A 27,427-nucleotide genomic window follows, 5' to 3' on the forward strand; every position below is an offset into this window, starting at 1 on the left:
TTCACATATTCAGTAATAAAGTGTTTTCTGTTTGAAATTTAAAGTGACAGTAACGGTTTTATTTTAAAACGTTTTTTGTGCATTGTTGACAAGTTTAAGCCTGTTTAACATGTCTGTACCTTCAGATAAGCTATGTTCTATATGTATGAAAGCAAATGTGTCTCCCCATTTAAATTTATGTGATAATTGTGCCATAGCGTCCAAACAAAGTAAGGACAGTACTGCCACAAATAATGATATTGCCCAAGATGATTCCTCAAATGAGGGGAGTAAACATGATACTACATCATCTCCTACTGTGTCTACACCAGTTTTTCCCATGCAGGAGGCCCCTAGTACATCTAGTGCGCCAATACTTATTACCATGCAACAATTAACGGCTGTAATGGATAACTCCATAGCAAATCTTTTATCCAAAATGCCTACTTATCAGAGAAAGCGCGATTGCTCTGTTTTAAACACTGAAGAGCAAGAGGATGCTGATGATAATTGTTCTGTCATACCCTCACACCAATCTGAAGGGGCCATGAGGGAGGTTTTGTCTGAGGGAGAAATTTCATATTTAGAAAAAATTTCTCATCAAGCTGAACCTGATGTTGTGACATTTAAATTTAAATTAGAACATCTCCGCGCACTGCTTAAGGAGGTGTTATCTACTCTGGATGATTGTGACAATTTGGTCATTCCAGAGAAATTATGCAAGATGGACAGGTTCCTAGAGGTTCCGGTGCCCCCCGACGCTTTTCCTATACCCAAGCGGGTGGCGGACATAGTAAATAAAGAGTGGGAAAAGCCCGGCATACCTTTTGTTCCTCCCCCTATATTTAAGAAATTATTTCCTATGGTCGACCCCAGAAAGGACTTATGGCAGACAGTCCCCAAGGTCGAGGGGGCAGTTTCTACTCTAAACAAACGCACTACTATTCCTATCGAAGATAGTTGTGCTTTCAAAGATCCTATGGATAAAAAATTGGAAGGTTTGCTTAAAAAGATTTTTGTACAGCAAGGCTACCTTCTACAACCAATTTCATGCATTGTTCCTGTCACTACGGCAGCGTGGTTCTGGTTCGAGGAACTAGAAAAGTCGCTCAGTAGAGAAACTCCATATGAGGAGGTTATGGACAGAGTTCACGCACTTAAATTGGCTAACTCTTTTATTTTAAATGCCGCTTTGCAATTAGCAAAATTAGCGGCGAAAAATTCAGGGTTTGCTATTGTGGCGCGCAGAGCGCTTTGGCTAAAGTCTTGGTCAGCGGATGTGTCATCCAAGACAAAATTACTTAACATTCCTTTCAAAGGTAAAACTTTATTTGGACCTGATTTGAAAGAGATTATTTCAGACATCACTGGGGGAAAGGGCCACGCCCTTCCACAGAATAGGTCTTTTAAGGCTAAAAATAAGCCTAATTTTCGTCCCTTTCGCAGAAATGGACCAGCCTCTAATTCTGCATCCTCTAAGCAAGAGGGTAATGCCTCACAACCCAAACCAGCCTGGAAATCAATGCAAGGCTGGAACAAGGGTAAGCAGGCCAAGAAGCCTGCCACTGCTAACAAGACAGCATGAAGGAGTAGCCCCCGATCCGGGACCGGATCTGGTGGGGGGCAGACTCTCTCTCTTTGCTCAGGCTTGGGCAAGAGATGTTCAGGATCCTTGGGCGCTAGAAATAGTTTCTCAAGGTTATCTCCTGGAATTCAAGGAACTACCCCCAAGGGGAAGGTTCCACAAGTCTCACTTATCCTCAAACCAAATAAAGAGACAGACATTCTTACATTGTGTAGAAGACCTGTTGAAGATGGGAGTGATACACCCAGTTCCAATAAAGGAACAAGGAATGGGATTTTATTCCAATCTGTTCGTAGCTCCCAAAAAAGAGGGAACGTTCAGACCAATTTTGGATTTGAAGATCCTAAACAAATTTCTCAGGGTACCATCGTTCAAAATGGAAACTATTCGAACGATTCTACCCACCATCCAGGAAAGTCAATTTATGACTACCGTGGATCTAAAGGATGCGTACCTACATATCCCTATCCACAAGGAACATCATCAGTTCCTAAGGTTCGCTTTTCTGGACAAACATTACCAGTTTGTGGCTCTTCCATTCGGATTAGCCACTGCTCCAAGGATTTTCACAAAGGTGCTAGGGTCCCTTCTAGCGGTTCTAAGACCAAGGGGCATTGCAGTAGTACCTTACTTGGACGACATTCTAATACAAGCGTCGTCCCTGTCAAAGGCAAAGGCTCATACGGACATTGTTCTAGCCTTTCTCACATCTCACGGATGGAAGGTGAACAAAGAAAAGAGTTCTCTGTCCCCGTCAACAAGAGTTCCCTTCTTGGGAACAATAATAGATTCCTTAGAAATGAGGATTTTTCTGACAGAGGTCAGAAAATCAAAACTTCTAAGCTCTTGTCAAGTGCTTCATTCTGTTCCTCGTCCTTCCATAGCGCAGTGCATGGAAGTAATAGGATTGATGGTTGCAACAATGGACATAGTTCCTTTTGCACGAATTCATCTAAGACCATTACAACTGTGCATGCTCAAACAGTGGAATGGGGATTATACAGACTTGTCTCCAATGATTCAAGTAGATCAAAAGACCAGAGATTCACTCCGTTGGTGGCTGACCCTGGACCATCTGTCCCAGGGAATGAGCTTCTGCAGGCCAGAGTGGGTCATTGTCACGACCGACGCCAGTCTAGTGGGCTGGGGTGCGGTCTGGGAATCCCTGAAAGCTCAGGGTCTATGGTCTCGGGAAGAGTCTCTTCTCCCGATAAACATTCTGGAACTGAGAGCGATATTCAATGCTCTCAGAGCTTGGCCTCAACTAGCAAAGGCCAAATTCATAAGGTTCCAATCAGACAACATGACGACTGTTGCGTATATCAATCATCAAGGGGGAACAAAGAGTTCCCTGGCGATGAAAGAAGTGACCAAAATAATTCAATGGGCGGAGGATCACTCCTGCCACTTGTCTGCGATCCACATCCCAGGAGTGGAAAATTGGGAAGCAGATTTTCTGAGTCGTCAGACATTTCATCCGGGGGAGTGGGAACTCCATCCGAAAATCTTTGCCCAAATAACTCAATTATGGGGCATTCCAGACATGGATCTGATGGCGTCTCGTCAGAACTTCAAGGTTCCTTGCTACAGGTCCAGATCCAGGGATCCCAAGGCGACTCTAGTAGATGCACTAGTAGCTCCTTGGACTTTCAACCTAGCTTACGTATTCCCACCGTTTCCTCTCATTCCCAGGCTGGTAGCCAGGATCAATCAGGAGAGGGCCTCGGTGATCTTGATAGCTCCTGCGTGGCCACGCAGGACTTGGTATGCAGACCTGGTGAATATGTCATCGGCTCCACCATGGAAGCTACCTTTGATACAGGACCTTCTTGTTCAGGGTCCATTCGAACACCCAAATCTGGTCTCCCTCCAACTGACGGCTTGGAGATTGAACGCTTGATTCTATCAAAGCGTGGGTTTTCAGATTCGGTGATAGATACTCTGGTTCAGGCCAGAAAACCTGTAACTAGACAAATTTACCATAAAATATGGAAAAAATATATCTGTTGGTGTGAATCCAAAGGATTCCCATGGAATAAGATAAAAATTCCTAAGATTCTCTCCTTTCTTCAAGAAGGTTTGGAGAAAGGATTATCTGCAAGTTCTCTAAAGGGACAGATCTCTGCTTTATCTGTCTTACTACACAAAAGACTGGCAGCTGTGCCAGATGTTCAAGCATTTGTTCAGGCTCTGGTTAGGATCAAGCCTGTTTACAGACCTTTGACTCCTCCCTGGAGTCTAAATTTAGTTCTTTCAGTTCTTCAAGGGGTTCCGTTTGAACCCTTACATTCCATAGATATTAAGTTACTATCTTGGAAAGTTTTGTTTTTGGTTGCAATTTCTTCTGCTAGAAGAGTTTCAGAATTATCTGCTCTGCAGTGTTCTCCTCCTTATCTGGTGTTCCATGCAGATAAGGTAGTTTTGCGTACTAAGCCTGGTTTTCTTCCTAAAGTTGTTTCTAACAAAAATATTAACCAGGAGATAGTTGTACCTTCTTTGTGTTCGAATCCAGTTTCAAAGAAGGAACGTTTGTTACACAATTTGGACGTTGTCCGTGCTCTAAAGTTCTATTTAGAGGCTACTAAAGATTTCAGACAAACATCTTCCTTGTTTGTTGTTTATTCTGGTAAAAGGAGAGGTCAAAAGGCGACTTCTACCTCTCTTTCCTTTTGGCTTAAAAGCATCATCCGATTGGCTTATGAGACTGCCGGACGGCAGCCTCCTGAAAGAATCACAGCTCACTCCACTAGGGCTGTGGCTTCCACATGGGCCTTCAAGAACGAGGCTTCTGTTGACCAGATATGTAAGGCAGCGTCTTGGTCTTCACTGCACACTTTTGCCAAATTTTACAAATTTGATACTTTTGCTTCTTCGGAGGCTATTTTTGGGAGAAAGGTTTTGCAAGCTGTGGTTCCTTCCGTTTAGGTGACCTGATTTGCTCCCTCCCTTCATCCGTGTCCTAAAGCTTTGGTATTGGTTCCCACAAGTAAGGATGACGCCGTGGACCGGACACACCAATGTTGGAGAAAACAGAATTTATGCTTACCTGATAAATTACTTTCTCCAACGGTGTGTCCGGTCCACGACCCGCCCTGGTTTTTTAATCAGGTCTGATGAATTATTTTCTCTAACTACAGTCACCACGGTATCATATGGTTTCTCCTATATATATTTCCTCCTGTCCATCGGTCGAATGACTGGGGTGGGCGGAGCCTAGGAGGGATCATGTGACCAGCTTTGCTGGGACTCTTTGCCATTTCCTTTTGGGGAAGAGAATATCCCACAAGTAAGGATGACGCCGTGGACCGGACACACCGTTGGAGAAAGTAATTTATCAGGTAAGCATAAATTCTGTTTTTGAATGATCATCTTGCGTGGTGTGGTGTGCAGCAACGCAACTAAACTTATTCTTTTATTTACATAAATTACATTATATTACTACTCGTGGAGAGTGTCAGTGTCACAGTAGTGTTGAGACAGACTCAGTCTCAGAGTCATAGTAGTGTAGCGGAGGAGGAGGACAGTGGACTGGAGGAGTTGAGGCAGAGCTCACTTGCCTTGCGCAGACTCTGCTGCGCTGCCTGACCTGCCAGTGGCTATCTACCTAGTGACATCACTCAGACTGAGATGGAGCAGGAGAAATCGTGCAGGATGAGTCGCAGCCGCCTGACGTCTCCATCTGAGCAGGGCCGGTGCAATGATTTTTGTCTACACAGGTGAAGGTGCATTTGGACGCCCCCCCCCCCATCCCGTGGATTGTGGCAGAGACTGCATGCTGTGGATTGTGGCAGACACTGCACTAATTGGCTAAAATGAAAGTCAATAGATAATAAATAAAATGTCATGTGATCAAGGGGCTGTCAGATGATGCTTAGATACAAGTTAATCACAGAGCTAAAAAGTATATTAATATAACCGTGGTGGCTGTGAAAAACTGGGGAATGGGTAATAAAGGGATTATCTATATTTTAAAACAACAAAAATTCTGGTGTTGACTGTCCCTTTAATGACTTTCCTGAATCCTGATAATACATTATTTCAGAAGCACTATATTCCATAAAGAAATATAAGGCTTTTCAGAGGAAACTAGCCAATTTCCTTCTAGTCAATGTTTTTGTGCTTATTATGCTTTTTTTCCCTTGAAAATATAAGTAATAATGAAAACATTTTTTGCAGGGGTCTTGCTCTCAAAAATGAAATGCTTGCTACACTTACGCTAAGACCTTCTGTGGAAATTTCTGTGGTAGACACTAAACAAAATCAGTAGGAAAACCACAATAATGCAAAATATTCAAATTGCTTTCACCCTTTCAATCTAATACTATAGTCCATAAAGAGAGGAGCACGACTTGCAGTCACATATAGTCTTCTGTTCTGACTGAGGACACATGCGTTTCTGGTTATGGAATTTTTTTTTATTTAATTAAAAAATTTTAAAACCTTATCAGTATCCCATTTGTTTCAAATTCCAAATAGCCTGGCCTGACAATAATAATGGCTGCATCCTTTTCACAGGGCTATCCCTTTCATTATCGGTGCCAGGTGGTTTATTTTCTGTGACACACTCACAGGCACACCATGTAATATGGCCACACAGGCCACCTGAAGAGCAGCCAGCGCCCAGGCCAGCACCTATACATTAAAGGAGGATTTGTGTCTCCTGACTGAGTCCTGTCTGTGTGACTGACACTCACTGACTTACACAAATGAAATTATCTTTTAATGATGTAGGTGACTGTGCTGGGATCTGGCTGCTTGCTTCAAGATGGCAATCATGGCATGGCATATTTTATATTTATCAGGAACTGGGCCCCGGGCCCCCACCCCACCATTTTCATTCCATTTCCTCCTACCTACTAGTATTAGTACTAGCAAATTATGCCCGCTCCAGCCGGATCCCTTAGAGCCCCCCCATTCCTAAATGCCTCTGGTCTCCGGTTCGGATCCCTCCTCAGAGACCCCCAAGCCACCAGCACAGGCAACCACAGTGCCACTGCATCGCCTACCTGCTACTCTTCTTCACTCGTCGTCTGCGAGACTGCGGCGGGCAGTGAACGGGCTCACTCAGACTGTCACCACCTCACTCACGTGGCTGAAGGAGATCTGGATGGTGCTGCCTGCAGACAGACTGCTGTGAGCCGCTCAGATGAAGACGTCAGGTGGCTGCGACTCATCCTGCACAATTTCTCCCGCTCCCTCTCAGTCTGAGTGATGTCACTAGGTAGATAGCCACTGGCAGGTCAGGCAGCGCAGCAGAGTCTGCGCAAGGCAAGTGAGCTCTGCCTCAACGCCTCCAGTCCACTGTCCTCCTCCTCCGCTCCACTACTATGACTCTGAGACTGAGTCTGTCTCGACACTACTGTGACACTGACACTCTCCACGAGTAGTAAGATAATGTAATTTAAGTAAATAATAAGTTTAGTTGCATTGCTGCACACCACACCACGCAAAATGATCATTCAAAATTTAAAATATTTTTTTTTATCATAGTAGGCACTGGCAGTCGGCGCCCCCCTGCTGATGCATCCTAAGGCGGCTGCCTATGACTGCCTAATAGAAAACGCCGGCCCTGCATCTGAGCGGCTCACAGCAGTCTGTTTGCAGGCCCCACCATCCAGATCTCCTTCAGCCACGTGAATGAGGTAGTGACAGTCTGAGTGAGCCCGTTCACTGCCCGCCACAGTCTCGCAGACGACGAGTGAAGAAGAGTAGCAGGTAGGCGGTGCAGTGGCACTGTGGTGGCCTGGGCTGGTGGCTTGGGGGTCTCTGAGGAGGGATCCGAACCGGAGACCGGAGGCATTTAGGAATGGGGGGGCTCTAAGGGATCCGGCTGGAGCAGGCATAATTTGCTAGTACTAATACTAGTAGGTAGGAGGAAATGGAATGAAAATGGTGGGGTGGGGGCCTGGGGCCCAGTTCCTGATAAATATAAAATATGCCATGCCATGATTGCCATCTTGAAGCAAGCAGCCAGATCCCAGCACAGTCATCTACATCATTAAAAGATAATTTCATTTGTGTAAGTCAGTGAGTGTCAGTCACACAGACAGGACTCAGTCAGGAGACACAAATCCTCCTTTAATGTATAGGTGCTGGCCTGGGCGCTGGCTGCTCTTCAGGTGGCCTGTGTGGCCATATTACATGGTGTGCCTGTGAGTGTGTCATAGAAAATAAACCACGTGGCACCGGTAATGAAAGGGATAGCCCTGTGAAAAGGATGCAGCCATTATTATTGTCAGGCCAGGCTATTTGGAATTTGAAACAAATGGGATACTGATAAGGTTTTAAATTTTTTTAATTAAATAAAAATTTTTCCATAACCAGAAACGCATGTGTCCTCAGTCAGAACAGAAGACTATATGTGACTGCAAGTCGTGCTCCTCTCTTTATGGACTATAGTCTTAGATTGAAAGGGTGAAAGCAATTTGAATATTTTGCATTATTGTGGTTTTCCTACTGATTTTGTTTAGTGTCTACCACAGAAATTTCCACAGAAGGTCTTAGCGTAAGTGTAGCAAGCATTTCTTTTTTGGGAGCAAGACCCCTGCAAAAAATGTTTTCATTATTACTTATATTTTCAAGGGAAAAAAAGCATAATAAGCACAAAAACATTGACTAGAAGGAAATTGGCTAGTTTCCTCTGAAAAGCCTTATATTTCTTTATGGAATATAGTGCTTCTGAAATAATGTATTATCAGGATTCAGGAAAGTCATTAAAGGGACAGTCAACACCAGAATTTTTGTTGTTTTAAAATATAGATAATCCCTTTATTACTCATTCCCTAGTTTTGCACAGCCACCACAGTTATATTAATATACTTTTTAGTTCTGTGATTAACTTTTATCTAAGCATCTTCTGACAGCCCCCTGATCACGACATTTTATTTATTATCTATTGACTTTCATTTTAGCCAATTAGTGCAGTGTCTGCCACAATCCACGGCATGCAGTGTCTGCCACAATCTACGGGGTGGGGGGGGCGTCCAAATGCACCTTCGCCTGTGTAGACAAAAATCCTTGCACCGACTCTGCATACACTACTTAGTTTCCTAATATATTAAGGTTTTTTGTTCATAAAAGAGGTGAATAGACTGTGTTCTGCATTTATTGTAAATTTTATTACCATTTTCTAACTTCCTTTTCCTTTACAAACTGCCCATGAGGTGAATCGGCATTAGGGGGCAGTAAAGCCAAATAAACCGGTGTCTCTGCACCTTCATCTGGACTCTTGGGAGCCTTGGGACCAGCCATATCGGTCCTTACCCATCCAGGACAACAGGCATTGAGTAAAATCCCATCCCCCTTTTTCTTCTTATTGAGAAGCCGTGCTTGGATCCTGGAAAGCACTGTCACCCCAATTTTGGATACTCCATAAGCTGAGTTTGGCCAACCCTTTTCTTGGTGATCTCCATTTTTGGTATCTTCAACAAACTTTTTCATTAATTTTACCAGTTCGTCCTCTGTGATGGAGTCACTACGAAACAGCTTCTGGAGTTCAGGACTGCATTTTGCCAGGACATTAACGCTAGCTATGCTGGATACGTTGACAACTCTACCTGTGAGAACAGACAGTTAAATAAGTTTTATGGAATACTAAGAGACCTGTAGTCAAAAGTGAGTTGATGAAAAGTAGAGATCTTTAAATTATAACTGTTTTGTTTGACATAATATTTTACACACTGGGTCTCCTTCCCTCTGAAAGCCAGGACTGCTTTGCTAAGCAAGCACTAAGTTCCAGTGTCAGTTACATGCGCGGACAGCTCTCAACAAGCTGCAGTGGCACACTACAAACAGGAATGCAGTTCACAAGTTGATGCTTTAAAATGTTAATAGCAAAAGTGCACTTCTAGCCCAACCATACCAAAAGGTATGGTGCAGCTGTTAGCACAGCATCTCGCTTCAAAGAACATGGGCCTCAGCACTTTCCGAGAGTCCAGGGCCCATTTTTTTGTTTCTCTGACACCCTGGTTTATTAAGCCCCAATGTATAAACGTTTAAAGTAAAGGTCAATTTGGATGAATTAGTGCCCGGTTTTTAATAATCCTATTAAAAACAAGGGCACTTTAATTAATCAAAATTGACATTTCACTTCTTTTCTTCAAAAACTTACCTTTTAATCCTGTCAGCCGGTGCAGCACTTCCTCCGTCCATCGCAAACCCCTTTCGCGGGTCCAAAATGACGAATCCGGCTTCCTCCAATCACGCCGTTGCATCAGGCCATGATCCCCCCCCCCCGGGGAGAAAGCCGTGATTTGAGGAAGCCGGATTCGTAATTTCTGACATAAGAAGAGGCTTCCGATGGCCGAGGGAATCGCTGGAGCGGCATTCAGGATTAAAATGTAAGTTTTTGAAGAAAAGGAGTGAAATGTCAATTTTGATGAATTAAAGTGCCCGTGTTTTTAATAGGTTTATTAAAAACCGGGCAATAATTCATCCAAATTGACCTTCACTTTAAATTCACTCTAATTATCAAATTAGCTTTGTTCTTCTGGTAGTCTTTGTTAAAAAGCAAATGTACATATACTCAGTGACAGCAATGCACTACAGGGAGATAGCTGGTGATTGGTGGCTACACATTTGCCTCGTCATTGGTTCATCAGATGTGTTCAGTTAAGTTCCAGAAGTGCATTGCTGCTCTGGAGCTGACTTTAATTATGTGTTTAACCTCTTTGCAGGGGTTAAAAAACATAATTTATGCTTACCTGATAAATTTATTTCTCTTGTAGTGTGTTCAGTCCACGGGTCATCCATTACTTATGGGATATATTCTCCTTCCCAACAGGAAGTTGCAAGAGGATCACCCAAGCAGAGCTGCTATATAGCTCCTCCCCTCACATGTCATATCCAGTCATTCGACCGAAACAAGACGAGAAAGGAAAAACTATAGGGTGCAGTGGTGACTGGAGTTTTAATTAAAATTTAGAACTGCCTCAAAAAAAGACAGGGCGGGCCGTGGACTGAACACACTACAAGAGAAATAAATTTATCAGGTAAGCATAAATTATGTTTTCTCTTGTTAAGTGTGTTCAGTCCACGAGTCATCCATTACTTATGGGATACCAATACCAAAGCTAAAGTACACGGATGATGGGAGGGACAAGGCAGGAACATTAAACAGAAGGAACCACTGCCTGTAGAACCTTTCTCCCAAAAACAGCCTCCGAAGAAGCAAAAGTGTCAAATTTGTAAAATTTTGAAAAGGTATGAAGTGAAGACCAAGTTGCAGCCTTGCAAATCTGTTCAACAGAGGCCTCATTCTTAAAGGCCCAGGTGGAAGCCACAGCTCTAGTGGAATGAGCTGTAATTCTTTCAGGAGGCTGCTGTCCAGCAGTCTCATAGGCTAAACGTATTATGCTACGAAGCCAAAAAGAGAGAGAGGTGGCTGAAGCCCTTTGACCTCTCCTCTGTCCAGCATAAACGACAAACAGAGAAGAAGTTTGCCAAAAATCTTTAGTTGCCTGTAAGTAGAACTTCAGGGCACGGACTACGTCCAGATTATGCAAAAGACGTTCCTTCTTTGAAGAAGGATTAGGACATAATGATGGAACAACAATTTCTTGATTGATATTCCTGTTAGAAACAACCTTAGGTAAAAACCCAGGTTTAGTACGCAGAACTACCTTGTCTGAATGAAAAATCAGATAAGGAGAATCGCAATGTAAGGCAGATAACTCAGAGACTCTTCGAGCCGAGGAAATAGCCATCAAAAACAGAACTTTCCAAGATAAAAGCTTAATATTAATGGAATGAAGGGGTTCAAACGGAACACCCTGAAGAACTTTAAGAACCAAGTTTAAGCTCCATGGAGGAGCAACAGTTTTAAACACAGGCTTAATCCTAGCCAAAGCCTGACAAAAAGCCTGGACGTCTGGATTCTCCGCCAGACGTTTGTGTAAAAGAATAGACAGAGCAGAAATCTGTCCTTTTAATGAACTAGCGGATAAACCCTTTTCTAAACCTTCTTGTAGAAAAGCCAATATCCTAGGAATCCTAACCTTACTCCATGAGTAACTCTTGGATTCACACCAATATAAATATTTACGCCATATCTTATGGTAAATTTTTCTGGTAACAGGTTTCCGAGCCTGTATTAATGTATCAATAACCGACTCCAAAAAACCACGCTTTGATAGAATCAAGCGTTCAATCTCCATGCAGTCAGCCTCAGAGAAATTTGGCTTGGATGGTTGAAAGGACCCTGAATTAGAAGGTCCTGCCTCAGAGGCAGAGACCATGGTGGACAGGACGACATGTCCACTAGGTCTGCATACCAGGTCCTGCGTGGCCACGCAGGCGCTATCAGAATCACCGATGCTCTCTCCTGTTTGATCCTGGCAATCAGTCGAGGTAGCAACGGAAATGGTGGAAACACATAAGCCATGTTGAAAACCCAAGGGGCTGCTAGTGCATCTACCAGCACCGCTCCCGGGTCCCTGGACCTGGATCCGTAACAAGGAAGCTTGGCGTTCTGGCGAGATGCCATGAGATCCAGCTCCGGTTCGCCCCAACGAAGAATCAGTTGAGCGAATACCTCCGGGTGAAGTTCCTACTCCCCCGGATGAAAGGTCTGGTGACTTAGAAAGTCCGCCTCCCAGTTCTCTACGCCTGGGATGTAGATTGCTGACAGGTGACAAGAGTGAGACTCTGCCCAGCGAATTATCTTCGAGACTTCCAACATCGCTACGGAACTCCTGGTTCCCCCTTGATGATTGATGTAAGCCACAGTCGTGATGTTGTCCGACTGAAATCTGATGAACCTCAGTGTTGCTAACTGAGGCCAAGCTAGAAGAGCATTGAATATTGCTCTTAATTCCAGAATGTTTATTGGGAGGAGTTTCTCCTCCTGAGTCCACGATCCCTGAGCCTTCAGTGAGTTCCAGACTGCGCCCAGCTGGCATCTGTTGTTACAATCGTCCAATCTGGTCTGCGAAAAGTCATTCCTTTGGACAGATGAACCCGCGACAACCACCAGAGAAGAGAATCTCTGGCCTCCTGGTCCAGATTCAGTAAAGGGGACAGATCTGAGTAATCCCCATTCCACTGACTTAACATGCATAGTTGCAGCGGTCTGAGATGCAGGCGCGCAAATGGCACTATGTCCATTGCCGCGACCATTAAGCCGATTACTTCCATGCACTGAGCTACTGATGGGCTTGGAATGGAATGAAGGACACGGCAAGCATTTAGAATTTTTGATAACCTGGACTCCGTCAGGTAAATCTTCATCTCTACAGAATCTATAAGAGTCCCTAGAAAGGGAACCCTTGTGAGTGGTAACAGAGAACTCTTTTCCATGTTCACTTTCCACCCATGCGACCTCAGAAATGCTAGAACTATCTCTGTATGAGACTTTGCATTTTGAAAACTTGACGCTTGTATCAGAATGTCGTCTAGGTACGGAGCCACCGCTATGCCTTGCGGTCTTAGTACCGCCAGAAGCGAGCCCAGAACCTTTGTAAAAATTCTCGGGGCCGTAGCTAACCCGAAGGGAAGAGCTACAAACTGGTAATGCCTGTCTAGAAAGGCAAACCTTAGGTACCGATAATGATCTTTGTGAATCGGTATGTGAAGGTAGGCATCCTTTAAGTCCACTGTGGTCATATACTGACCCTCTTGGATCATGGGTAGGATGGTTCGAATAGTTTCCATTTTGAACGATAGAACCCTTAGGAATTTGTTTAAGATCTTCAGGTCCAAGATTGGCCTGAAGGTTCCCTCTTTTTTGGGAACCACAAACAGATTTGAGTAAAAACCTAGCCCTTGTTCCGTCCGCGGAACCGGGTGGATCACTTCCATTACTAAGAGGTCGTGTACACATCATAGAAATGCCTCTTTCTTTATTAGGTTTGTTGATAACCTTGACAGATGAAATCTCCCTTGTGGAGGAGAAGTTTTGAAGTCCAGAAGGTATCCCTGAGATATGATCTCCAATGCCCAGGGATCCTGGACATCTCTTGCCCAAGCCTGGGCGAAGAGAGAAAGTCTGCCCCCCACTAGATCCGTTTCCGGATAGGGGGCCCTTTCTTCATGCTGTCTTAGGGGCAGAAGTAGGTTTTCTGGCCTGCTTGCCCTTGTTCCAGGACTGGTTGCCTTTCCAACCCTGTCTGTAACGAGCAGCAGTTCCTTCCTGTTTTGGAGCGGAGGAAGTTGATGCTGCTCCTGCCTTGAAATTACGAAAGGTACGAAAATTAGACTGTTTGGCCTTTGATTTGGCCCTGTCCTGAGGAAGGGTGTGACCCTTACCTCCAGTAATGTCAGCAATAATTTCTTTCAAGCCGGGCCCGAATAAGGTTTGCCCTTTGAAAGGAATATTAAGCAATTTAGATTTAGAGGTTACATCTGCTGACCAGGATTTAAGCCATAGCGCTCTGCGCGCCTGGATGGCGAATCCGGAGTTCTGAGCCGTTAGTTTGGTTAAATGCACAACGGCATCCGAAACAAATGCATTAGCTAGCTTAAGGGCTTTAAGCTTGTTCATAATCTCATCCAATGGTGCTGTGCGAATAGCCTCTTCCAGAGACTCAAACCAAAATGCAGCTGCAGCAGTGACGGGCGCAATGCATGCAAGGGGCTGTAATATAAAACCTTGTTGAACAAACATTTTCTTAAGGTAACCTTCTAATTTTTTATCCATTGGATCTGAGAAAGCACAACTATCCTCCACCGGAATAGTGGTACGTTTGGCTAAAGTAGAAACTGCTCCCTCCACCTTAGGGACCGTCTGCCATAAGTCTCGTGTGGTGGCGTCTATTGGGAACATTTTTCTAAATATCGGAGGAGGGGAAAAGGGCACACCGGGTCTATCCCACTCCTTGCTAATAATTTCTGTAAGCCTTTTAGGTATAGGAAAAACGTCAGTACACACCGGTACCGCGTAGTATTTATCCAGCCTACATAATTTCTCTGGGATTGCAACCGTGTCGCAATCATTCAGAGCCGCTAACACCTCCCCTAGCAATACACGGAGGTTCTCAAGCTTAAATTTAAAATTTGAAATTTCTGAATCCGGTCTCCCCGGATCAGATCCGTCACCCACAGAATGAAGCTCTCCGTCCTCATGTTCTGCAAATTGTGACGCAGTATCGGACATGGCTCTTGTGTCATCGGCGCGCTCTGTCCTTAACCCAGAGCTATCGCGCTTGCCTCTTAACTCAGGCAAATTAGATAATACTTCTTTCATAACATTAGCCATATCATGCAAAGTGATTTGTAAGGGCCTTGATGTACTTGGCGCCACAATCTCACGCACCTCCTGAGCGGGAGGCGAAGGTACTGACATGTGAGGAGAGTTAGACGGCATAACTTCCCCCTCGTTGTCTGGTGATAATTTCTTTACCAGTAAAGACTGACTTTTATTTAAAGTAACATCAATACAATTGGTACACATATTTCTATTGGGCTCCACATTGGTTTTTAAACATAAGGAACAAGTAGATTCATCTGTATCAGACATGTTTAAACAGACTAGCAATGACGGCTAGCAAGCTTGGAAAAAATCTTTCAATAATTTTACAAGCAATGGAAAATACGCTGCAGCGCTTTTAAAAACACAAAAAAACTGTCACAGTTGAAATAACAATGAACTAATCAGTTATAGCCAATGAATTTAGCAGAGGATTGCACCCACTAGCAAACGGATGATTAACCCCTCAATACCCAAAAACGGATAATCAATTAAGATTTAACACTTTTATCACAGTCAAACACACTGTCACAGGTCTGCTGTGACTGATTACCTCCCTCAAAAAATGAATTTTGAAGACCCCTGAGCTCTCTGGAGACGTCCTGGATCAAGGAGGAAGAAGCAGGAAGACTGTGCTAGAATTTTAACTGCGCAACAAGGCGCTAAAAAAAGGCCCCTCCCACTCATATTACAACAGTGGGAGACCTGTTTCTATGCAGAAATATACGTTAGCCATATGGAAAAAAATCATGCCCAAAAAGATTTATCACCAAAGTACCTCACAAAACGAATAACATGCCAGTAAACGTTTTAAAAACAACTTCCCAGTGTTATGCAAAGTTATCATTAAGCCTGCTACCAGTCGCTTCTACTGCAGTTAAGGCTCATACATTTATTTCAGTATTAACAGTATTTTCTCAGTCAAATTCTAGTCTCTAGAAAATAACTCAACTGCGCATACATTTATCAGCCTGAGACCAGTCGCTACTACTGCATTAAAGGCTGTACTTACATCATATGGGTAACAGCAGTGTTTTCTTAGTCAATTCCATTCCTAGAAAATATTTTACTGCACATACCTCATTTGCGGGGGACCCCACATGCTATTCCCTTTTCTGAAGTTACCCCTCTCCTCAGAATGTGCGAGAACAGCCAGTGGATCTTAGTTACGTCTGCTAAGATCATAGAAAACGCAGGCAGATTCTTCTTCTAAATACTGCCTGAGAGAAAAAACAGCACACTCCGGTGCCATTTTAAAATAATAAACTTTTGATTGAAGAATAATTAGGTAAAAAAACTCCTATCTCCTCTCGCGACCTCCTTCTTTGTTGAGACTTGCAAGAGAATGACTGGATATGACATGTGAGGGGAGGAGCTATATAGCAGCTCTGCTTGGGTGATCCTCTTGCAACTTCCTGTTGGGAAGGAGAATATATCCCATAAGTAATGGATGACCCGTGGACTGAACACACTTAACAAGAGAAACATAGTTATATGCAAACATCAGTGCAATAAAAAAAAATGCTGTAACATTTTCTTTTTGCGCTTTTGCTTCCCTTTAATCAGTTGTTTTGTTTTTAGCAATTTAGTTTCATTTCAAAAAAGCAAAGAAAGATCTAGGAGAAACGTGTGCAGTAACATTGTACAACATCATACTGCAATCTGCATCTGTCATGGGAGGAATATTAAACTTACCTCCTGGCTTTATAAGGGGTAAGAGTTCATTACAGACATCTCTAGTAGCAAAGAAGTTGGTTTTCAAGGTGACTTCAGCTTGAATAACAAACGGGGTAGTGTCGGCAACTGACAATATAAAAATACACATATTAGTACAGCCTGATACAGCGGTATACTTCTGGATTCTAGCGTTTTTGGAATATATATATATTTTACAGGGCTAAGAATTTCCACTCACCCACTAGCCATTGAAAAGTGGAAATTTAACGGTGGCGAGTGAAAATTAGTGAGTAAATGTTGAATCAACATTCTGAAGTCTGGTGTTGTGAGTAGCAAAAGTAGCATATGGTTTTTGCAAAATGCACACTCCTATTGTAGCATTGACAAACACACATTTTGGGCTATGTGCTAAACATATTATCTAAAGGGATATTATAAATCCATGAAAGTGCAAGGATAAGTTATTCCTCTAGGGTTGTTGGGACCCCATTCTTGCTTAGACTGTTACTTCTGGGGAGGGTAAACGGGGGCAGAGAGAAAGAGATTAGAGAGGAAAAGGGAAAGTGAAGAAGAAGGTAGAGTTAAGAGAGAGTGTAGAAAAAGAAAGAGTGAAGAGATATGAGAGAGGGGAAATAAAGTGTGTAAAGAGAATATATGGCCTGAGAGAGAAGGGAGAGGGGAAAAAGAGATTGAAGATAGGAGGGAGTAGAGAAAGATAATTAAGGGAGAGATGATTATTAAAAAACAAAACAAACAAAAAACCCTCCGGGTCTGCTATGACCTTCAGTGACTGTCAGCACTCTCTGCATTCTCTCAGTTCAACAACTTCATTTTTCTATCCAGCTGTTGATAACTTCTATGCACTTATTTTTGTTAAATGTATTACTGCCTGTAGCATTAATTGGATGTGTTATGGTATAAAATAAAAACAATTGCCTAGATTACGAGTCTTGCATTAGCCTTAAAAAGCAGCGTTGAGAAGTCCCAACGCTGCTTTTTAACGCCTGCTGGTATTACGAGTCTTGCAGGTACAGGTGTATTGCTCACTTTTTTTCCGTGACCACCTGCAATGCCCACCCAAATAGAATGCTGTGCCCCCCAGGGCAACCGCCTAATTGGAGAGCAGTGTTTTTTGTTGTTGTTTTTTTTACATTTTAAAAGTGACGGAACTTCCAGGGTCCCAAAGGTCGCATAAACCATTTGCGGCCACCGGACCCTGGAGATCGGAGATTAAGGAGGGCCCAGCAGCACCATTTACTTTCCCTCTAAGGTGCCAGCAGTCAGTGCCGGTATAAGCTCCTCCTCCACCCTACCATTTGTAGTGAGGGCAGGAGCTGGGCAGCAGCGTGTGTTAACATTAACGTGCGGCATTGTGTGTAATCCCACCTGCTGCTGCTGTTGACTGCAGTAAATGTGCAGCGGTGCTTGGCTCAGCGGCTCCCCTTGGGTACTGCCAAAAATTACATGCGCCCATTTGTAGTGAGGGCAGGAGCTGGCCGGCCATGCAGCAAGTCGGAGCTGCGCTGCAGCGCACAAGACTGTGCTGGCAGAGAGAGAACAGTAAGGTGCTGCATCGTGTGTAATCCCACCTGCTGCTGCTGCTGACTGCAGTAAATGTGCAGCGGTGCTTGGCTCAGTGGCTCCCCTCGGGTACTGCCAAAAATTACACGCGCCCATTTGTAGTGAGGGCAGGAGCTGGCCGGCCATGCAGCAAGGCGGAGCTGCGCTGCAGTGCACAAGACTGTGCTGGCAGAGAGAGAACAGTAACGCGCGGCAGCATGTGTAATCCCACCTGCTGCTTCTGACTGCAGTGAATGTGCTGCGGACGGTGCTTGGCTCAGTGGCTCCCCTCTTATCCTGAGTGGTCCATGTTGCAGCCAGTTGCACAAGGAGGCATGATGCTTACGTTCCTTATAGTGTGCTGGCTCTATCTGCTTGCTGGTGATGGGTAAGTAAGTGATTGCTTGTGGCACAGTGGCTTCATTCCTCAGGGTATAGGGTCCTCTTACTCGCCCACCGCACCTATATTTATAGGCAGCAGGGATTATGTAGAGAGCAATTTACTTCTATGAAGTCTGACATATTGTTTTTGAAAATGCTAAAGGCATCCTGCCCCATCACTTTCCTCAAATAGAATACTTCAGGGAGCATGTAGATAATATACAGTATATGATCATTTGCATCCCTTTAATCTGTCACTTTAAATTGATTAAATTTGCATTCATTCTTTATGGGAGATCTTGTATCAGCAAAAATGATAACTACTGTATCCAGTGTGGCTGATGTCAGGTGGTAGAGGTGGTTTGTACAAGTACTCATAACCATTTCTTTGTTGACCAGCTTTTAAGTTGGCACTTTTTAGAGAAATTAGCTGTACTTAGGTAACTCCGGCCCCCCTGTGTCTCTCTCCCCTCTCCCTATGTCTCTCTCTCTCTCCCCCCTCCCTGTGTCTCTCTCTCTCTCCCCCCCTCCCTGTGTCTCTCTCTCTCCCCCCTCCCTGTGTCTCTCCCACCTCCCTGTCTCTCTCTCCCCCCCCCCCTCCCTGTGTCTCCCTCTCTCCCCCCCTCCCTGTGTCTCCCTCTCTCCCCCCCTCCCTGTGTCTCTCTTTGCCTCCCTCCCCTCCCTGTGTCTCTCTCTCTCCTTGTGTCTCTCTCTACCTACCCTCCCTGTGTCTCTCTCTCCCTCCGTACCCTCCCTGTGTCTCTCTCTCTCCCTGTGTCTCTCCCTCCCTATCCTCCCTGTGTCTCTCTCTCCCTCCCTACCCTCCCTGTGTCTCTCTCTCCCTCCCTCTCCTCCCTGTGTCTCTCTCTCCCTCCCTCTCCTCCCTGTGTCTCTCTCTCCCTCCCTCTCCTCCCTGTGTCTCTCCCTCCCTCTCCTCCCTGTGTCTCTCTCAGGGCCGGACTGGGAATGAAAAGCATCCCTGGAAAATTTTTAGACCAGCCCTAAATTTTGCCGCGGCGCACCCATAGAATGCACATGTCTGATTTTTCACAGTGGGTAATTGGGATATTCCTCCTAATTTTTCTTTTTTGTATAATGTATGTAAACTTGTGAAGAATATGCTAGGTTTATAATGGATAGATCTTGTAACAGTGCAATATTTGTGAAATAGGGGCAACAAAATTATACATCTTAGCATAGGGATATTAAGGTGAAATGTCAATACTTTATTAGAACATATGTTATAAAAAATTAATTTAAAAAAAAAAAGGAGGTACCGCACAGCAGCAACATTGAGCAATAAACAGCTTACATGTTTCTTGCCAGGAACAGCACTTCAGAGATATTGAACACATAGGGGGGTAGTTATCAAGCCGTCAACCTCAAATACGCTGGAGTTCCGCAGCGTATTTGTGGCGAGGCTGATTCGCCTTAGTTATCAAAGGCTCGAGACCAGCAAAAGTAGAATTTTGTGACGTAAGCTTCGATCCGCCGGACTCAGTCCGACACAGATCGATTCTTACGTCACTCCAGATGTTCCGCACACAATCTCACTACTTTTGCTAGTTATCAAATGACTAGCAGGTACGCTCGGCACTTTTACGGCCCAGCGTACCTGGTTTTCAAACCGCCACCCCTGGAGGCGGCGGATCCCATAGGAATCAATGGGAGTCTGACCATAGCGAAAGTACAAGTTCGCTGCTGACAGACATCCCATTTATTCCTATGGGAGCTGTCTGCACCTAACACCCTAACATGTACCCCGAGTCTAAACACCACTAATCTGTCCCCCCTACACCGCCGCAACTAAATAAAATTATTACCCCCTAAACCGCCGCTCCCGGAGCCCACCGACACTATAATAAATATGTTAACCCCTAAACCGCCGCTCCCGGAGCCCACCGCAAGCTACTCTATACATATTAACCCCTAAACTGCCGCTCCCGGAGCCCACCGCAAGCTACTCTATACATATTAACCCCTAAACCGCCGCTCCCTGAACCCGTCGCCACCTATAATAAATTTATTAACCCCTAATCTGCCCCCCCTACACTGTCGCCACCTATAATAAATTTATTAACCCCTATCCTGCCCCCCACTACGCCGCCGCCACTGTAATAAAATTATTAACTCCTAAACCTAAGTCTAACACTAACCCTAACGCCCCCCTAACTTAAATATTAATTAAATAAATCTAAATAATATTTTTATTATTAACTAAATTAATCCTATTTAAAACTAAATACTTACCTTTAAAATAAACCCTAATATAGCTACAATGTAATTAATAATTATATTCTAGCTATTTTAGGATTTATTTTTATTTTACAGGCAACTTTCAATTTATTTTAACTATGAACAATAGCTATTAAATAGTTATTAACTATTTAATAGCTTACCTAGCTAAAATAAACTGAAATTTACCTGTAAAATAAATCCTAACCTAAGTTACAATTACACCTAACACTACACTATACTTTAATAAATTATTCCTATTTAAAACTAAATACTTACCTGTAAAATAAACCCTAAGATAGCTACAATATACATAATAATTATATTGTAGCTATCTTAGGATTTATATTTACTTTACAGGTAACTTTGTATTTATTTTAGCTAGTTAGAATAGTTATTAAATAGTTATTAACTATTTAATAACTACCTAGCTAAAAGAAATACAAAATTAACTGTAAAATAAATCCTAACCTAAGTTACAATTAAACCTAATACTACACTATCATTAAATTAATTAAATAAACTACCTACAAATAACTACAATTAAATACAATTACAGAAACTAACTAAAGTACAAAAAATAAAAAAAGCTAAGTTACAAAAAATAAAAAAATAAGTTACAAACATTTTAAAAATATTACAACAATTTTAAGCTACTTACATCTAATCTAAGCCCCCTAATAAAATAACAAACCCCCCAAAATAAAAAAATGCCCTACCCTATTCTAAATTAAATAAAGTTCAAAGCTCTTTTACCTTACCAGCCCTTAAAAGGGCCATTTGTGGGGGCATGCCCCAAAGTTCAGCTCTTTTGCCTGTAAAAGAAAAATACAACCCCCCCCAACATTAAAACCCACCACCCACATACCCCTAATCTAACCCAAACCCCCCTTAAATAAACCTAATACTAATCCCCTGAAGATCATCCTACCTTGTCTTCACTCAGCCGAGCAGCGATGGAACCGAAGTGGACATCCGGAGTGGAAGAAGTTAATCCTCCAAGCGGCGCTGAAGAAATCTTCCATCCGATGAAGTCATCATCCAGGCGGCGCTGAAGAAGTCTTTGATCCGGCCGATGTCATCTTCCAAGAGGCGCTGAAGATGTCTTCTATCCGGGCGATGTCATCTTCCAAGCCGGGTCTTGAATCTTCCTTCCACCGATGCGGAACCTCCTTCTTCACCGACGGACTACGACGAATGAAGGCTCCTTTAAGGGACGTCACCCAAGATGGCGTCCCCTCAATTCCGATTGGCTGATAGGATTCTATCAGCCAATCGGAATTAAGGTAGGAAAAATCTTATTGGCTGATGGAATCAGCCAATCAGATTGAGCTCGCATTCTATTGGCTGTTCCGATCAGCCAATAGAATGCGAGCTCAATCTGATTGGCTGATTCCATCAGCCAATCAGATTTTTCCTACCTTAATTAACCTTGTGTGACATCACAAATCTACATAGGGAAAATAAATATTAAACAACATTCAAGTAATATTAAAAATCTTAATGTGTAACAACACAAACTCTTTCTTTCTTTCTTTAAAAAGTATTACAATTTAACTTTACAAACCCCAATCTGGATGCATAGTAGATAACAACAAAGTGCAGAAATTTAAAAATACAAAATACAAGGTAAAAAACAATATTAAACTGTTAACAATATTTATGTAAAGGTTTAACAACCTGTAACTATAGAAAAACAACAATTCACATGTTCGGGAAAGTTTGATTTTACTGTCCTGCTTTAATCCAGTAACAAACCTTGCAGCAAACAACTTTTGGAAGTCAAAACATTAATAATTGTCTCATTACTTAGTGACATCAAAGCACCTTTTTCTGATGACATCAGCATAAAGGCTTCTAAATGTTGCTGTGAAAGGGAATTTCTAAGTCTGTTCAGGACATACTTAAGTTTGGAAAAAGACCTTTCACATGCCACTTGGGAAGAGGAAAGTGTCAGTGTCAGCTTGTATGCATTGAAAAGTGAACTGTAAGCTAAACTGTACAAGTTGTAACGCAGCAATACATTATAGCAGCATGCAATACAATTTTTGCAAGTCCTGCACTTTGCCCTAATCTGACCTACATTAGAATGCTGTTTTTCTTCAGCTTCAGAGGTCAGATGATAAAGGACGTCTTCATCAACATCCTGGTCTTCAACGTTGGCATCAATGTACTCTTCATCTAGAGACATTTTTAGTCTGTTCCATTTTGATGCAAAATCAAGCAACTCCCTTTGCAGTTCTTTGGATGCAGCTGAATCAAATTTAACAACTAAGCTGCTCAGCCGTTCGAGAGCATTAGAAGGAAGGTGCTGGAGTATGTCCTGAAAATTTCTGGGATCCAAACAAGCTAAATCAGCAAACAGCTGACCATGTGTTGTAAAACGGTTCTGCAGATTAGTGACGATTTTGTCTAATGCAACATTGTAAACTTCTACTCTGAATTTATCACATGCCAACTGGATAGGTTCATCTGCTGCAAGCTCACCAGGTATCCTTTTTTTTGGGTACTCAGCGGCACTTTGGGAAATCTGACTCAATGATAACTTCACAGTCCGATTTCTCCAACTTGTCATTTGCCAAAATTACAAACTTGTTTGCTGCCTCCCTTACTCCAAGAAAATCCTGACAATATCTTTTTTAAACTGTCTGTGGTTTCATTTACCATTGATATGCTTGTAGCACATCCAAACCTTGAGTTTGCAGGTAGAGAGACAAGGGAGTTGTTTTACTGAATATTAATAGATATGTCTGAGCTGTTAGTATTGTATTGAACTTTTTTAGGGATTGTAAATATATGTCAGCCTTAAATCTTGTTTCTGCATTGAAATCATTTGATGATGATATCTCTTCCATTGTTTAGATCAGATCAACATACATGGCTCGACTTGGGTCATTATAAGAACCAAACACTTTAGTAAGTGCTGATTCTTTGGACCACCATCTTGTTTCTCCAATTACAGAAATGGATCTCCTTCTCTCTTCATTGCATTTTTCTCGCCACACATTCATTCGAAGGTATGAGTCTCGAATAAACACAGCACATGAATTTAGCAATCCAAACAATGATACTGCGTCTACAGACATTTTGGTCACATCCATCATTACTAAATTTAGTACATGTGCATAACACCACACATGGATTTGGCCAGGTGCCTTAGTACTTAGCCATGTGGTGAATCCATTATATTGTCCTTGCATGTTGGAGGCACCATCAGTTGAATTACCTACACAATTTGTAACATCGATCTCCATGACTTCCAGAACATCACAGACAAGGTCACACAAAGCCTTTCCAGTGGTTTTAGAACAATTTATAACAGCAACAAGACGTTTATGTACCATATCAGTAACATATCTAATAATAATTGAACACTGATTGAAAACATTTATATATTGTGTGGTGTCTAGCTGTATTGAAAACATTCCAGCCTCTCTGACTTCCTGAGCAATACCTTTATTCAAAAGGGATGAAATCACGTCAATAATATTGTTAACAGTTGTTTTTGAAATCAGTGTAACAAAACTACCACGTCCTTTACTGCCTTTTGCATGTTGTGCTTTTCTTTTCTTTATTACTTCATCAAGGTGACTTTTAAGCAAAGGGTCAAATTTACTAATGACTATCAGAAAATCCAGGAAATTACCATGGTCTAGGTTTTCATCTTCTAAGGTAAATGCTGCCTCTGTTGATGCTCTGTAACTTAATCCCCTTTTGCCGATTGCTTTAATGATTTCAACCACTCGTTCAAGTATAGCACGTTTTCTCTTCACTTCCTCTTTCTTTGCAATATTTTCTTTTCCAAAGAAATGGCTACTTATATCTTTGCTCTTTGATTTCATAAGAAAGGCTTCTGATGTAGAATTGTGAAGGTTGCTTTCTTCATGTTCCTCAATTATTTGGTACATATGCTTTTGGTCAAAGCACCCATCAATAAAAGCACTGCTATCTGTTGTTCTGCTAAAGGCAAGGCAGACCATGCAGAAAAAGGCTCCATATGAATGTGAATAAGTCAACCACTGACGCTTATTTCCATCTCTTCGCTGATATAACTTTTTGGAATTTAAAGATGGTACATCTGGTTGACATGGGTGGAACATCAAAAAAGCACTCACATTTTCTGATTTTGGTCTGACAAACCACAACTTGTCTTCAAGAGTTTCAGTTAACTCCACATCACTAGACACAACTTCTGCTCTCTCATCCAGGATCTCAGGGACATTCTCCACTGCAAGCTCTTCATGTGTTTCTACCAGAGCAACATTTTCAACTTCAAACTCTTCATCAATTTGTTCTTCCGTGTCTTCTACCCTGTCATCATGACCTTTATCGATTAAAGCTACATCTGTGTCAGCTATTTCTGAACTTTGTACAGTAGCTTCTGTTGCAGTGCTGCAGCTAGCACTGCTGCCTTCATGTGATGATGATGATGGTGGTAACACATGTTTGGTCACCATAGCTTTAAACATGCTACTGACTTTTTGGCATTGGCTTGAATCTTTTTTTTTCACGTTCTTTCTCAGCCCCTCCTTTGGTCAGTTTTCTTTTACTTTCACTTTTCTTATCCACGATAAATACTAAAATAAAAGATTATTTTTCTGTTACCTATAATTGTTACAAAAAACTAATATTAAAGGGACAGGAAACCCCAATTTTTTTCTTTCATTATTCAGATAGAACATACAGTTTTAAACTACTTTCCAATTTACTTATATTATTAAATTTGCTTAATTCTCTTGTTATTCTTTACTAAAGGGAAAGTTTTGCACTACTGGCAGCTATCTAAACATATGTAGTTAGCCAATCCCCCCCAAAAAAGGTGTGCAGGCACCAATCGGTGGCTAGCTCCCACTATTGTAGGATATGTGCATATTCGTATTCAGCAAGGGATACAAAGAGAACTAACCATATTTAATAACAGAAGTAAATGTAAAAGTGTCTTAAAATTACATGCTCTATTTGATTCATGCAAGTAAAATTTTGATTTTCCTATCCCTTTTTTCAAATTTTAATACAAATAATATAAACTAAGCCCAATATCCGTCACACAACAATCCAAACCCCAATGTAGCACATATTATACTTAATTCTTACATTACACAGCTTCTTAAAGAGACAATATACTATAAAATTGTTTTTCCCTTTATGTTTTGGCAATTACTATTTTTTACCAGCTACAGACTATAAAATGTATGAGATATGCTTTTTAATTTTTATTTGTGTATATGAATTAGCTGGCTTTGTATTTTGAAGACGCAAAGTAATAAAATGGGTTGAGCTTGTGTTATAATCAGATCTCATTACTTTATCACATTGTGTACATATACCTGCTTCTTTATCTTATCTTTATCTGTCCGTAAGCCAATCACCAATACGTGTAGAGAACAATGGATAATTAACATTTAATTTCCTTCTCTCTTCTAGATTTTACTGGGAGTCAGTGTAATTTATTCTGCTGGCTGTGTTTACACAGTTTGGCCTTAAGGCCAACAACTTTCAGAATAGGTGTGCATACCATACCACAGGCTAAATCAACTATTTCAAATGCCAATATAAGGGTAATGGAAATAATTATAAACAATTTAATACACTCCATCAGGTAAAGGTGTGGATAATTGGGGGGGGGGGGATGTGTTTGTTTGTGTGTTGGTGTGTGTTTGTGTGTGGGTGTTTGTATGTGTAGGTGTTTGTCTGTATGTGTGTGTTTGTGTGTATGTGTGTGTTTGTGTGTATGTGTGTGTGTGTGTGCATGTGTATGTGTGTGCATCTGTCTAAATAATAAAATATAAATAAAGTGAAAGCTATCCTCAAGTAGCATTGTAGAATTGCGCTTAATAAACGTGTTAACTTCTATTATTGAAGAAAATTTGAAAATGGATTAGAGTTTTAAGGTTTAACTAAACTGAAATAGAGGGGATTCTTACAATTTGTTGTAGTCAGAAGAATATTGTTATGTGTAAGTTTTACTGCAGTAACTCATGAGGTGGACAGTCGACCACTGTGTTCTCCATTCCAAATCTTCACTTAAAAGCATATATTTAAGTTGTACAACAGACTTGCATGTCATGTTTGTTTGTGTTACTCCATAAAATGCATTTTCCTGACAACTTTTCAATAAAGCAATACCAAAATGATGTATCACCCTGCTAAAACATGTGAAAGTGAGACACATATCTAACACATACTAACCTGTACCATAAGCACTGACACCTTTCAACCTATGTAATAAGCAATACTCTCATTGTCTGCCTACAATATCTCAACACTGTACAGCATATACGTGAAATATAAAAAAGAACCGCATAAAATGACAAATACGTTCCTTCTATGAAAAAGGATTAAGACATAGGGAAGGAACAACAATCTCCTGATTGAAATTCTTATTAGATACCACCTTAGGCAGAAACCCAGGCTTGTTACGTAACACTATCTTATCTGCATGGAAAATCAGATAAGGGGAATCACACTGTAAAGCAGATAACTCCGAAACTCTTCGAGCCAAGGAGATAGCTACTAAAAATAGAACTTTCCAAGATAAAAGCTTAATATCTATGGAATGCAAAGGTTCAAACGGAACCCCTTGAAGAACTTTAAGAACTAAATTTAAACTCCATGGCGGAGCAACAGGTTTAAACACAGGCTTGATTCTAACTAAAGCCTGACAAAACGCCTGAACGTCTGGAACCTCACCCAGACGTTTGTGCAAAAGAATAGACAGAGCAGAAATCTGTCCCTTTAAGGAACTAGCTGACAATCCCTTCTCCAATCCTTCTTGGAGAAAAGATAATATCCTAGGAATCCTGACCTTACTCCATGAGTAACCCTTG

The 27,427-nt window shown here is 42.0% G+C and overlaps 1 protein-coding gene across 1 annotated transcript in view; it reads right to left on the reverse strand.

The window, feature by feature from the left end:
* Positions 1–8,660: 8,660 nt before the first annotated feature.
* LOC128652935 (carbonyl reductase [NADPH] 1-like) overlaps positions 8,661–27,427 on the reverse strand; it is a 48,009-nt gene continuing 29,242 nt past the window's right edge. The window contains exons 2-3 of the mRNA XM_053705947.1: positions 16,443–16,550; positions 8,661–9,120 (exon numbers count right to left, since the gene is read on the reverse strand). Of these exons, the coding sequence (XP_053561922.1) occupies positions 8,684–9,120; positions 16,443–16,550 (545 nt within the window). The 3' untranslated portion in view covers positions 8,661–8,683. The remainder of the gene's footprint in view (positions 9,121–16,442; positions 16,551–27,427) is intronic.

The sequence above is a fragment of the Bombina bombina genome, chromosome 3 (genome assembly GCF_027579735.1).
Source record: "Bombina bombina isolate aBomBom1 chromosome 3, aBomBom1.pri, whole genome shotgun sequence".
NCBI lineage: Eukaryota > Metazoa > Chordata > Amphibia > Anura > Bombinatoridae > Bombina > Bombina bombina.